Consider the following 13,384-nt stretch of genomic DNA (forward strand, 5'->3'; position numbering starts at 1 on the left):
TTTGGGTGGGACGTTAAAGATCACCTTGTTCTACCCTCAGTTATGGGCAAGAACACATTCCACTGGACCAGGTTGCTCCATCCAACCTGGCCTGGAACATTTCCAGGGATGAGGCAGCCACATCCTCATGTGCAGAAGCTGTTACAGTCATTCTTCTGCTCTGGGCCAGCATGGAAAATCCTGTGTATTAGCTGTGTTCTTGCTATTTATGTGACACTAATGTCTGGAAAAAACAAAGAAGACATTGGGGTTTCAAGATTCCTGAACAAAGTCCAAACCAAAATCAGGACTTTAGGAAGGGAAATGCTGACTTTCCATGGACTGCTCTGCCTGTAACCAACCTCCCCACTCCAGCTGCTCTTTCTGTCATCAAATCCATTCCCTCTCTTTCAAGGATTCTTTTAATTACATCTGGTGCCTGAAAAGACACTTTAATTTCACAGAGTCCTTTTAGTTACTTAAAGTTATACAAAAATCCTGTGAAAAAATTTCTAGGAATGAAAACAAACCATTGCTGGGTTAGTAAGTCAACTCTTCCCACACAGGATGTCATTTGGGCACTGTTGCTTGGAATATGTGATTTTTGTGGATAATCCCAATCTGAATAAATTTAGGTTGGGTTGTTTTTTATCTCAGCTTAAGGCTGTTTGTCAATGATTGATGGTGGAGGAGGTGTAGAAGCTCCATGGCTGGACAGGGTCTGCTGCACACACTTTGCCTCTATAGCAGTAACAACTGAGGTTGTGATGAGAAAGAATTTCTCTTTGAGGAAGCTTGCCAAAAAAAAACCTAGCAAAAATAGCCTGGAATGCTGATGGTGATATGTTGGCAGAACATGTTTTTCTACAGTAGTACTCTGTGCTTGGGAAGGGCCAATAGCAAGGCAGGATTTGGCTCATAAAAGCTCCAGTGCTATCTTTGGCGATGCGTTGGACTTCATGGTGAGGACACTGGTACGTTGTGCCCTGGAGCAAATTTCCTTACATGTAGGCTCCAGGTTCCTCCTGATGTCAGGCCACACAGCTACTTCAAATGCCACTAAGTAACCTATTAATTGGGTTATGTGAAGGTTTCACTCTGGAAACGTGGACCGAGCAGGAGCTCAGCTCATGCTGCCAACAGAACAGGCTCTGAGTGAACATAAGTGGAGGAAAACACTTTTGTTGTCAGTGGACATTGAAATTTGGCTGTCTGGTGGCTCAGCTCTTCTGCAGCTCCAGCAGCCTCATGATGAATCTACCTGAGTTAGGCTGATCCATGTGTCTCTTCCGTCATCCTCTCTCCCGTGGGGAGAAGCAAGAATCGTAGCCTGGTTTTGTGGAAGAGTTTCATTTCAGGAAGAGAGTGGGTTTTTTCCTTTCTTTTCTGTTTTGATTTGTTACAGATGACATTTTCTAACCACACTGTCCAAATCCAAAGGCTTTGACTGAAATCTCTTTAGGAAGATGATGCTTGTAACCGCATGACTCCACAGTTGAGACTGAGAAAATCACTAACAAGATTTTTGTTGGGTTTTCCTACATTTGACTGTAGCTTGGGTCTGTTACTGAAAAGCATGACCACAGCAGATTACAGACAGTCAGCTACAATCTGGCAATATTATAGACAGAGATTGAAAACCTTTTCAAAAATAGCAGGCAGGCTTTAGTCTGGGATGGGAATGGTCTCTTGTCTGTCCTCTTGCAAACCTGCCTGCCACCAGCTGAGATGCAGCTCATGGATCTTCAACATTCCCACAAATGATGTTCTTGTTTGAGCTTTTCCACTTTGTTTTCCAGGTTTAGATCCATCTAGTGACAGGAGGATGAGTAAGGAGAATGCAGGAGCACACTGACACTTCCTGTGTTATTCCTTGGGAATCCTGTTAGCACAGGAACAACATGAGTTGTTTCAGTGAGGAATGTATGTGAGGTAGTGTAAGGGTCATAGAATCACAGGATGGTTTGGGTTGGAAGGGACCTTCAAGATCATCAAATTCCAATCCCCCTGCCATAGGCAGTGATGCCTCCCACTAGACCAGGTTGCTTCAACTCTCAACCAGCCTAGCCTGGAACACTTCCAGGGATGAGGCAGCCACAGATGCTCTGGAAACCCTGTGCCAGTGTCTCAGCACCTTCACAGCCAAGAATGCCTTCCCAGTATCCCATATAACTGTTCCTTTGTCAGTGGGAAGCCATTCCCATTTGTCCTGTCACTCCAGGCCCTTGTCCATAGTTCCTCTCCAACTCTCCTGAAGCCCCTTTAGGCACTGGAAGGGGCTCTAATGTCTTCCTAGAGCCTTTCCTTCTCCAGGCTGAAGTAATACTTCTCCCAGCTCTCCGAGCCTGTTTTACCACCATGATTAGTGGTTTATTATTTTTTGGAGTAGCAGGTAAGCTAGTAGCTCTGAAGAACTTCCTTGTCAACCTGATAATATATTGATGCAGGAAGGTCTCACTGGATAAACCTGTTGATTTGACTTGTCCTGTTGTGGTTGGGATTTTTTGGGAAAGACGTTGGCATGGTTTGGTTTGGGAAGTCCTCTAAAATACTTCTGAGTAGTACAGACTGTCAGGTTGGAGATGGACCTTTGCTCAAGGAAGGTGATTGTAAAGGTACTGGTGAATCTATCCAAGGCAGATGGTCATGGAAGGTGCTGGGAAACTAGGGTGGGGAGAGCACCAGAAGTATTAAAAAAAGATGTTTGATACGCAAAGTTGGAAACAAACACCAAAAAAACCTCTTTGAATCTGAGAATTTTCTAACCAATTTAGTGACAAAATCCTGCAATGCCTTCGTGTCTCGGCATTACATTGGGGCACGATGCGGCATTGTATAGTAATGACATTCCAGGCTATTTTTTCTCATTGGAAAATCCACCCATAAGTTCTGGAAAACATCATTGACACTTGCATCTCTTGGCTAAAATCCATTGGCAGGACACCCTGCTGCCTCCCAGCTCCAGGGTGATAGTGGGAGGTTCCTGCCAGGATGTGGCAATCAGCTGGGAAGGCAGGAGCTTTGGGCTTTGCTGTTTTGCTATTGTTTGTTAGAATATATAGTTTGCAGGTACATTTATACAAGTCAAACAGACAAATGAGCCTTTGCAGGAAAGCTTATGCTATTTTTAAAGCAACTTGTCATCTTTTTTTTTTTTTTTTGGTAACCTAAAATGAGAAAATGGTATTTTTTCACTCCTTCCAATGATGCTTTAAAAGGTGTTTTTCCTCCTCCTTCATCGAACGTAAAAATCATTACAAAACCTTTTTGCAGGCTGAAGTCAGCACAGTGCATTAGCAATGTGAGTTCTCTCAGGGAGAACACACAGGAGAACGACAGGATTTTAATATGATGTGAAGATAAAATACGAGCGTGGAAAATTACATCATACTTCTCCAGCCTGAGCATGATATAATACTCCTGGATGCCAAGACAGGGATTAAGCTAGAGTCTGATATCCTGCAAGAGTACTTTCCTCTGGGTGTTAAGCCTCTGTTTAAAAAAAACCTCTAAGCCTGCTTGTCTCAGCCCATGTCCCGTGACCCAAAGGGGAACCACAAAAGCTGTTTAATCTCTCCCCTGCCGCAGGACACGGCTGTGAATGCAAACCAGACGCGCGACGCGTTCGCTCAGAAATAGAAAGCGAACGGAACAGCAGGAAACCACAATTCTGCATTCACACACTCTGCTGACTTGGGACCCACTCAATGGGCTGAACCTGATGGGACATAAGTTTTGGTTGACAAAAAAGTTGATTGCAGCCCAGAAAGCCAATGGTGTCCTGGGCTGCATACAAAGGAGTGTGGGCAGGTGACTTCCCCCTCTACTCTGCTCTTGTGAGACTCACCTGGTGTACTGCACACAGTTCTGGTGTCCCCAGCATAAGAAGAACACTGAACTGTTGGAGCAATTCCAGAGGAGGTCATGAAGTTGATGAGAGGATTGGAGCACCTCCCATATGGTGAGAAAGCTGGGGCTGTTCAGCCTGGAGAAGAAAAGGTTGTGTGGAGTGGAGACCTCAACCTTTCCAGTATCTGAAGAAGACTATTCATCAGGAACTGCAGGGATAGGACAAATGGGAATGGCTTCCTATTGACACAAGGGAAATTTAGGTTAGATATACAGAAAACAGTATCTGAAGAAGACTATTCATCAGGAACTGCAGGGATAGGACAAATGGGAATGGCTTCCTATTGACACAAGGGAAATTTAGGTTAGATATACAGAAAAAATTCTTCCCTGTGAGGGTGCTGAGGCACTTCCTTAGGTTGCCCAGAGAAGCTGTGGCTGCCCCATCCCTGGAAATGTTCAAAGCCAGGTTGGAGAGGGCCTGGAGCAACCTGGGCTAGTGGAAGGTGTCCTTGCCCATAGCAGGGGGTGGGATGAGCTGAGCTTTAAGGTCCCTTCCAACCCAAACCATTCTGGGGTTCTATGAGAGGCATTTGGACTAAAAAAAGGGATTTAGTCCTTGCCTTATTCCATCAACTTAGAGGGTTTTTGTCTATTTTTTTCAAACCCAGAAATGTTCTCTGAACTTCAGTAAGGAGCTGTAGATGCACCAGCAGGTTTTGTTTGCAGTGTTACTATCCTTCATCGCCATCCTCCTCATTTCCTCCTCCTTCCCCAATTTAGCTCTGACACCAACATGTCTCTCCCTTTCTTAGACACTACTTCATCTCAGAACAGGAGTGACAGACCCAACAAACCACCCTCAGCAGTTCTTCTGTCCCTACAACTACAAACCCAAGCTGGAGCCTCCTTACATAGGGTTTTTTTCAGCCCTCGTGGAGCAATAAGTGTCAGAGCTAAAAATTGGGTTTTAATAGTATTTTAATACGTGTGGTTGCTACTCCTCCAACACCAACACTCTTGGTAGTATCTGGCACCCCTAAGTCCTATTGAAATAGAAGTATGTTTTGATTCTGCTTTATTTAATCACTTAATTAACAGTTGCTGCAGAGATCATCATCACCAGGATGCCTACGTAGGCTGGTTTCAATTGACTGCAGGTCCAAGGCTTACTGAGAATGGAGGTTTGGCTTCTGTTTCTGGTCAGTGAGATCTAAATCAAGTGCATTAGGAGAGCTCAAGTTCCTTTTGGTTTTGCTTATTTTAATCTCACAGAAATCCTATCCCTAGTGGTGATATTGCTCTTCACACTGGCTAAGCATGGCTAATACAACTGGTTTATTTCATTGTTTTCTCATACATGCAGCATCATTTTGGGGTGTTTTTTCCTGTGATTTTTTTTTGCCCCTATTTAAAAATTAAATGTATCACTTAAACCCAAAGAATTGACTGAAGGAGGGAAATGTTAGGTAAATACCATGGGCAAAATTCAGGAGGTCTTAAAATATGTTTGGTTTTTTCTCTGAGTCATCTTGGAATGAGACATTTGTGTTACTGTAAGTACAAATGTAATTATGAAGCCAAATTTCACTTTAGAGAATAAATGGGGGAAAAATGGGAATGGCCGATAAGGATTTTAAGCCTGACATGAAATGATAATAAAAATCAAATCCTGTGTTTGCTAAAAGCACATGAAATTGTTTCTGTGGCATCAACAGGTTCCTGGGATTTAGTGCCAAATCCCTGTGAGCAGAAATGCCAATGGATTCATCAGGGAGCACACTGAAAAATTATTCCATGTATTAAGAGTAAAGCAAGCAAATAAAGCTCCCATAGAGCCACTAAAAATGCGTGTCCAGATTTGATTTTTGGAGGGATTTCCTGAAGAGGAAGAATTCTAGGGCTGTTTTATTTTTTGGAGTGTTTCATTGGAAGCACCTTTTATCCTTGTATAGAAATTATAGGAAGTCCATCAAAGGCCTTAAGGGAAAAGGGGATATTTCCTCTCTTCCTGTGTTCATATCTGATTTCCTGAAGAGAAGAGGAATCTCCATTTCTGCTCTACACAAGCAGAAAACATGAAGTATTTTGTGGTGCCTGACTTTGCCTAAGTAACTGAATTCCTCCTGTCTTTGGGTTTGACATCATATCTTGCAAACTTCACACCTGGCAAGAAACTTTTCTTACCATCCTGGAGTCACTGTAGTTGTATTTGGTAAGTGTTTGTTGATAGAGGTCTGAAAGGAGAATTTGTGTTGCTTGTTTTCCTCCTGAAGGGCAGGAAACACCCACATGTGTTTCTTCATGGATGTGTTATGGAAGGTCACCAGGAGAGAGAATCCATAGGTAGTTCCTATGGCTGTGTCGAGATCATTCCTATTGTAACAAATGAATTTTTGGAGACAGTTGTGAATTCTTTTGGGGAAGTTTACAAGGAGAATTGCTAGTAAAATCAGATTTTTTGGGATGAGTGGGAGTTCTGTGTTTGTAGGGAATGCTGGCACTGGCAACAGGTTTGTCCAGTGTGAACAAGTAGTGCTAATAATGTCCATCATGAGATACACACAGTCTCCAGGGAAAATGCTGGAAAATTGGAGAAAAAAGGGACCATGACCAACAAGTCTTGTGGCCTTAACTGCAAAGCACCAAGTTATCTTCTGGGCTAACAACAGGGGAGCAAGTCAGGCTGCTTCCTAACAAGTCTTCCCTTCCAGATCCAGTGATTTTTCCAGCATCATCCCTGAGACGTGGCATTTAAACATTGCTTTTTCAAGTACTCATAGTCTGTAGAAAATCTGGAGTGGGTGCACTGACCTTGCCCTCCATCCCATGGAGGTGGTGGCTGCCCCAACCCTGGCAGTGTTCAAGGCCAGGCTGGATGAGCCTTGAGCAACCTGACCTAGTGAGGAGGTGTCCGTCACTGCCCAGGGCAGAGGTTGGGACTAGATGATCTGTAAGGTCCATTCCAACCCTTAAATTCTGTGATTCTCTGTTGTCCTCTAGTGAAAAATTGGGATTTAACGTGATTACATTGGCAGAAAGTTGTCAAAGGTGTAATAATGTCATGTTGACCAATGGAGTCACTCAGCAGGTCTTTGTGGATGCTGTCTAGATTCGCATAGTGCTGAAGGAATGGGCCAAGGGTTGTCACAGTTAATAACTCCATGGGTGTTTAATCCTCATTAGGGCTGTAAGTCACTTTCCAGTTCTGCTTGTTAAGTCCACTTCTCATTAACTGAGTCTGTGCTCAGGCACTCAGGTCTAAACCCAGCTCTGGGCACACTTCGCTGCATTTTTTGCAGTAGTGACCCAGAATAGGTTGTGATCTCCGATATTTGTGCTTTAAAGGGCATTTTTTTTCTATGAAAAAAAATGGTCTTTGGGTTTTTCTGCCTCACTTTTCTGGAGAGGAGCATGTGGTGCCTCCTATTTTGAATAATGGCAGCAGCAGAAAACCTTAGCTCAGAGTTTCAGACCTCAGATGAGTGCAGTGGCAGGAGCAAGGATCCTGCCCCTGCGCTGGGGTGCAGGAGTGATGCCACGGGGCCAGCAGCAGGCAGAAAATGTGCTCTGTGTGTATGTTTAGTGACTTTGTAATCTTAGATAATTTACTGAAAACATACAAATGTGTTTTACAGAGACTTCTAATTTGAGCAAATTTGGGTTTCTTAGATTATATCTCTTCCCATGTCTAAAACACAGGCTGTTGCTGCTGGAGCTGTGTCCTTGCTCCAAAACACTTCAAAGAGAGGGTTTAAGTCTTAAGTCATCTTCCCCTTGTTCCTTTTGGCAGATGTTTCCACAAGGTTATCTGTTTTTAAGGCAGCCTAAATGCTGATTGTCACAGCTTTCAGAACAATTAATCTGGGAATTAAATCTGAAGAACCCCAAATATCTTTTAGGTGAGGATCCTAACAAAAGTTGGCCAACCCGACCAGTGCAGTTCTGGGCCCCTCAGCTCAGGAAGGATATTGAGGTGCTGGAGCAGGTCTGGAGAAGGGGCTCGAGCACAAGTGCCATGAGGAGAGGCTGAGGGAGCTGGGGGTGTTCAGCCTGGAGAAGAGGAGGCTCAGGGGAGACCTTATCACCCTCTGCAACTCCCTGACAGGAGGTTGGAGTCGGGTGGGGGTTGGTCTCTTCTCCCAGGCAACCAGCAGCAGGACAAGAGGGCACAGACTCAAGCTCTACCAGGGGAGGGTTAGGTTGGATATCAGGAAGAGATTTTTTACGGAGAGAGTGCTCAGGCATTGGAATGTGCTGCCCAAAGAGGTGTGGTGGATTCACAATCCCTGGGGGTTTTTAAGATGAGACTGGATGTGGCACTTAGTGCCATGGTCTAGTAACCATGGTAGGGTTGGACTTGCTGATCTTGGAGGTCTTTTCCAACCTGGTTGATTCTATGATTTTAGCACATAATAAATAATACAGAGATCCTTTCTAGCCTGATAAGCAGAAACCTATGGATTCAAACCTTGTCTTCAGCTTATTCCTTGACTCATGTGTTTGATCTGTCTTGTTTTCACATCAGCAATATCTTTGTGTGGGTGCAAGATGTTGTGCTCACTTTGATCCCCAAGAGATTTGTTCTGGCATTGCAGCAGCTATTTTTATTTTGCTTTGTGAGTGAAATAAACATGGTCTGACAAGTGTCACCATGGTCCAGATCTGCCTAAATGTCACATAATGGGACTTGCAGAAGAAGCAAGAAGGTGCAGGTAATGACCTGAAGACAAACCATATGTGATAACAAGAAGGTGTAGGTGATGACCTGAAGACAAACCATATGTGATATATGCTAGATATGCCAGAGAATGTAATTCATTTAAGATATATAGGATAATATAGGAATAAATAATTCAAAAAAAAAATACAGGACAAAATCTTGTTTTAAATGCTCTGCTGCGGTTCCTTAATGTGAAAATCAATGATATTCACTGATTATCCTCAGATTAGGTAGTTTGATATTGATTTAGGGTAATGAGAGGCTTTTTCTATAGTGTAATGTCACCCAGGCTCCATTCTAAAGAAGAAATATTATACTGAAATGAAAAAAATAATCACAAAAAAAACCCAAAAACCCACCTCCTTAAACCTTGAGTCATTTAAAATAGATTCATATATAAGTGGATGTTGCATGAAGGCAAAGTGCTGTTTTCTGCTCTTCAACCAGTTAAAAATAGCTTGTTTTAGAGCGCTGCTGATGGTTTGGGTGCCATGGGCATTTGGTACAATGTATGTTGGATACCATGGACGTTGGGTGCCATGGATGCTGTGCCATGGAGAAAACCTGGAAAAGAACTACTCACAGGCTTCCTAATCGTAATTCCCAGTTGAGGATTATCTGGATTTGTCAATACAACACAGAAAAGAAATCAGCTCATAAGGAGCCAACAAATTTTCCAATGAGATCCATGTGTAGGTGTCCTCCACCCACCCTATATTCTCCATACACTGCTTTGCCAGGAGTTTCCTACCAGCTCTTACAATGCAAACATCACTTCTAAAAGTTTCTATTAAAGAATTTGAGATCTGGGCCCTTGATTACAGTTTTGGGTTGCAAGGAAAGCAGCTTTCCATGGGCTTCCAGCTTGCCGTATAGCCAAGCCCATCTCAGGAGGAAGAGCAATAGCTTATAGCCCACCCTCCACATCCTGAGGAAAACTGGGCAGTGCTGGGGTGGTGCAGGCTAAGGGTATCCTCATTTATTGCAGGGAAAAAAGCGCAAAATTCAGGGGTGAAGTCCTGCACATCCCTCTTAGTCTCTAATAAAAGGAGAATGAAAGTGTGGCAATATAAACTCATATGTGACAGTATAGAGGAAATGATGACGTTCTTTGTTGGCCTCAGATAGAAGTGGGTTTTGTTTTTAATTGCACATTGGAGCAATTAATTGGGCTGGTTTACACCAGGACAAAGCGTTAGGGTAGTGAGAAACATTTCTGGAGCTTGGCCTTCATCTTTCCCCAGAGACTGGTTTTTCTTGTGGGATAGTGGTACTGATTGTCTTCTGGCTTCATCCAATCAAAGAAATGTAGATGGAGCATGGGGATAGAAAATTGGGCTTGAAATCTTCTCTTAAGCACTGAGGTCTTGCTCCGTGTTTGGGGAAAATGTCAACAACAGCAAAAAAACCCAAACAACTGAAGTTGCTTGTAATAAAACCAGCAAGAAACCCTCCCCAAAACCTTTTCATCAGTAAAGGGAAAGACAGGCAGTTAGTGGGAACTAGAGCACTTTGTGCTTGGAACTGCCAGATGCTTTCCAACACTTATTGGAGAACTCAGACATTTCAAGAGCTCATGCTCAGCCTTTCAAAGTGCTGTTCTGGTCTGAGCTACAGCAAAATCCTTTCAGTCCTGTTGCTCATATATTTTCACCATGCACTTGTTTTCAGTTATGACAAGGTTTTTGGGGGGTGAGGGAGTTGTTCCTTGTTAATTATTGTGATGTTGTTTAATTGCCTTGCAGTGTTGTTTATCTGAGAGCATTTTATTGCAGCCAAGCAGTGGTTAGTGGCAGGCAGAGGCTGTGAGCACCCTCAGTCATACAATCACAGAATCACTCAGGCTGGAAAAGATCTCTTAAGACCATCAAGTCCATCCATTCCCCCAGTACTGCCGAGGCCACCACTAACTCTTGTTCTCAAGTGCCACATCTACACAGCTCTCACATCCCTCCAGGGGTGGTGACTCCACCACTTTCCTGGGCAGCTGTTCCAATGCCTGACCACCCTTCCTGTGAATAAATGTTTCCTAATATCCAATCTAAACCTTCCCTGGCATGGACCATATTACTCCCTTCTCCTGTTCCAAGTGGAGAGGAAGAAGAAGAGAGATCGTGTACTAGGTTATTTGCTTTGCAAAGCATTGGCAGAACAGGTTGTGGTCACACTACATGATGCTATCTCCAAAAAACCAAGGAAAAAAGAGGTGGGAATTAGGTGATAGGAGATAAATGATGCTACATGAGCTTTATTCTTTCACTTGGGGTCAGTGAAATGAGGCCACTGAGATGATGTTCCTTGAAGGGAGAGTTGGTGAGAAGGATTTAGAGGCAACGCGTGACAAGCCACTGATTTGTTACAGTTCAGGGTTTAATTGGAATAATTATGTGTGAACCTTCTGTTTCCTTTTTTTATTCTTCTACAGTGGCTAAAATGAACTGAAGTATAGCAGTCATGGCTGGTGCCATAAGCTTTTTAGGTGATTAGTATTGGTATTAGTATATTGATTTTCTTTCCTTTTGCCAGCAGGGAGAGGATTTATGATGTGATCTCATGTATCATCCCCTTGAATGCACCAGAAGAAACAAGCCAAAGTCAGGGGCACAGATTGTAACCAGCTCCTAGTGACATCAGGACTGGTGGTATATGTGCCCTGAATTAAAATAGTAGACAAAAGTTTTGGCAAGGGAGAAATATGAACGTTGGACGTGGGAGCCTGAGAAGCAAAAGCCATTTTAGTGCAGAGCAGGAATCACTTCTAATCACCTTTTCTCTTTCAGGCTGTGACTGTGAGAAACTCCATGGCCAAATCATTGTACAGTGCCCTGTTCGACTGGATCGTGTTCAGAATCAACCACGCACTCCTCAACTCCAAGGACATGGAGGAAAGCACCAAGGTAACATCTCACCAGCTCTTTTAGCTCCACCTTTGTGTTTTTAAACTAGATAACTATGCCATAAAACTTTACCCAAGATCATATCAACATGTTGTTAACAGAATGTTAATTTTTCCTCCCTTCATAACTGAGTTTGTCATTATTTGAAGTTACTTTTACTGAGCTGAGAAGGCCAAAGCTCCTCAAATATTCTCTACTCAATGCAACCAGGGAAAACATTTTGTTGTAGCCACAAAAGCCTCTTCCCCCACCCCCTCCAGGAGCAATGCCAGAAAAGTTTTCTCCTTGTGTGTAAAACTAGAGGACCATGGATAAATGGGATAAAAGGGAATTCTTCCTCACAAGAGGTTCTGTGATGAAGTTGCTCCATGAAAATAATTAGAAATGGTGAACAAACTGTGTGTCTGTAGGTGCTGAGGTGGCACATCTATAATGGGCAGAGTAGTGAATTTAGGGACAGCTGGAGGGAAGGGATGGGACATCCAGAGGGACCTTGACAGGCTTGAAAGGTGGAACAATGCAAACCTCATGGAGTTTAACCAAATGAAGTGCAAGGTCCTACATCTGGGCTGTGGCAATCCCAGGCACAGCTACAGGTTGGGTGGGGAAGGAATTGAAACCAGGCTGAGGGAGTTGGGGCTGTTCAGCCTGGAGGAGACTACGTGGAGACCTCAGAGCAACTTTTCAATATCTGAAGGGCCTACAAAGAGCTGGAGAGGGACTCTGTGTTAGGAACTGCAGTGACAGGACAAGGGGTAATGGGTTCAAATTGAAGGAGGGAAAGTCTAGTTTAGATGTGAGGAAAATGTTTTTCCCTGTGAGGGTGGTGAGACCCTGGCACAGGTTGCCCAGGGAGGCTGTGGCTGCCCCAACTCTGGCAGTGTTCAAGGCCAGGCTGGATGAGCCTGGAGCAACCTGATGTAGTGAGGAAGTGTCCCTGCCCAGGGCAGGAGATTTGAACTAGATGATCTGTGAGGTCCATTCCAACCCTTAAATTCTATGATTCTCTGAAATGGTCCTGATGGGAAGAGTGAAGCCAGCATGGTGCTGTACCACCTTCCGAAAGACCTGATGGAAGGGATGACATGAGGTTTCCTGCCATGGCAGTGGCTGCATGCTGTGACCCAGGATGTCCTCTCCCAAACATCTCATGTATTCATCCACACTCATTGCTCTGACCCCATAATCCGTGGGTGTAGATGTGTCCATGCACACACGCGCTCACAGCTTGCTAACTCCCCTTGGCTTGGAAATTTTGGGCATGGTCCAACAGCCTGTGGGTTTTTTGGGGGGGTTGTGCATCCAAACTAAAGCCACAGCTGCCAAAAGGAGGATTGTTGTGCCAAGCACTAACATTACGTTTGGGTTATGGCGTAGGAGCAAAGTTGCAGAGTCATTCAGCATAGTCACTCCCTTATTTAATTCCGTGGAAATGTTTGCAGAGCATAATTACAGCCTGGAAATAAATACATGCCTATAAAATTTGGTTATATGCTTTTCTGACAAAGAAAGGTGGTTAAAGTGATAACATCCAATGTGTCTTCTGTCTGCACAGTCTGCCTCTCCCTCTGCTTAATATTTCACCAAAAGTGTTGTGTTCTTTTTTTTTTTCCCCAAGTCATGAGAAGTTTCATCAGGGCTGTCAGGGAAAAAAAAGAAAACCTCACACTGTTTGTGTGTTCAGTGAAGCAGAAAGAAAGAATTTGTTTTGACAAGGAAATGCATCTCAAATGTTAATTATTTTTTCATTAATGACTTTGAAAACTTATCATCTGTTCTGTAATATTTAAACACCAAGTCAGACTAGCACACTCTTGCATGCTTAGTCAGCATGTCTGTAAGAGCAGGGCAGCACCATAGGTGTTTATGGGCCATTAAACTTTGCTTCCCAACCTCCAATCTCAGCAGGTAAAAGCCAGAACTGCCCAAATTCCTG

General features: G+C 43.6%; 1 protein-coding gene across 1 annotated transcript in view; it reads left to right on the forward strand.

The window, feature by feature from the left end:
- Positions 1-13,384, forward strand: part of LOC103809632 (unconventional myosin-IXa-like) — a gene marked incomplete at its 3' end in the record, with an annotated part of 101,096 nt that overhangs the window by 56,921 nt on the left and 30,791 nt on the right. Inside the window, exon 8 of the mRNA XM_009082488.1 lies at positions 11,332-11,448. Within this exon, the coding sequence (XP_009080736.1) occupies positions 11,332-11,448 (117 nt within the window). The remainder of the gene's footprint in view (positions 1-11,331; positions 11,449-13,384) is intronic.

The sequence above is a fragment of the Acanthisitta chloris genome, unplaced genomic scaffold (assembly GCF_000695815.1).
Source record: "Acanthisitta chloris isolate BGI_N310 unplaced genomic scaffold, ASM69581v1 scaffold6859, whole genome shotgun sequence".
Classification (NCBI taxonomy): Eukaryota; Metazoa; Chordata; class Aves; order Passeriformes; family Acanthisittidae; genus Acanthisitta; species Acanthisitta chloris.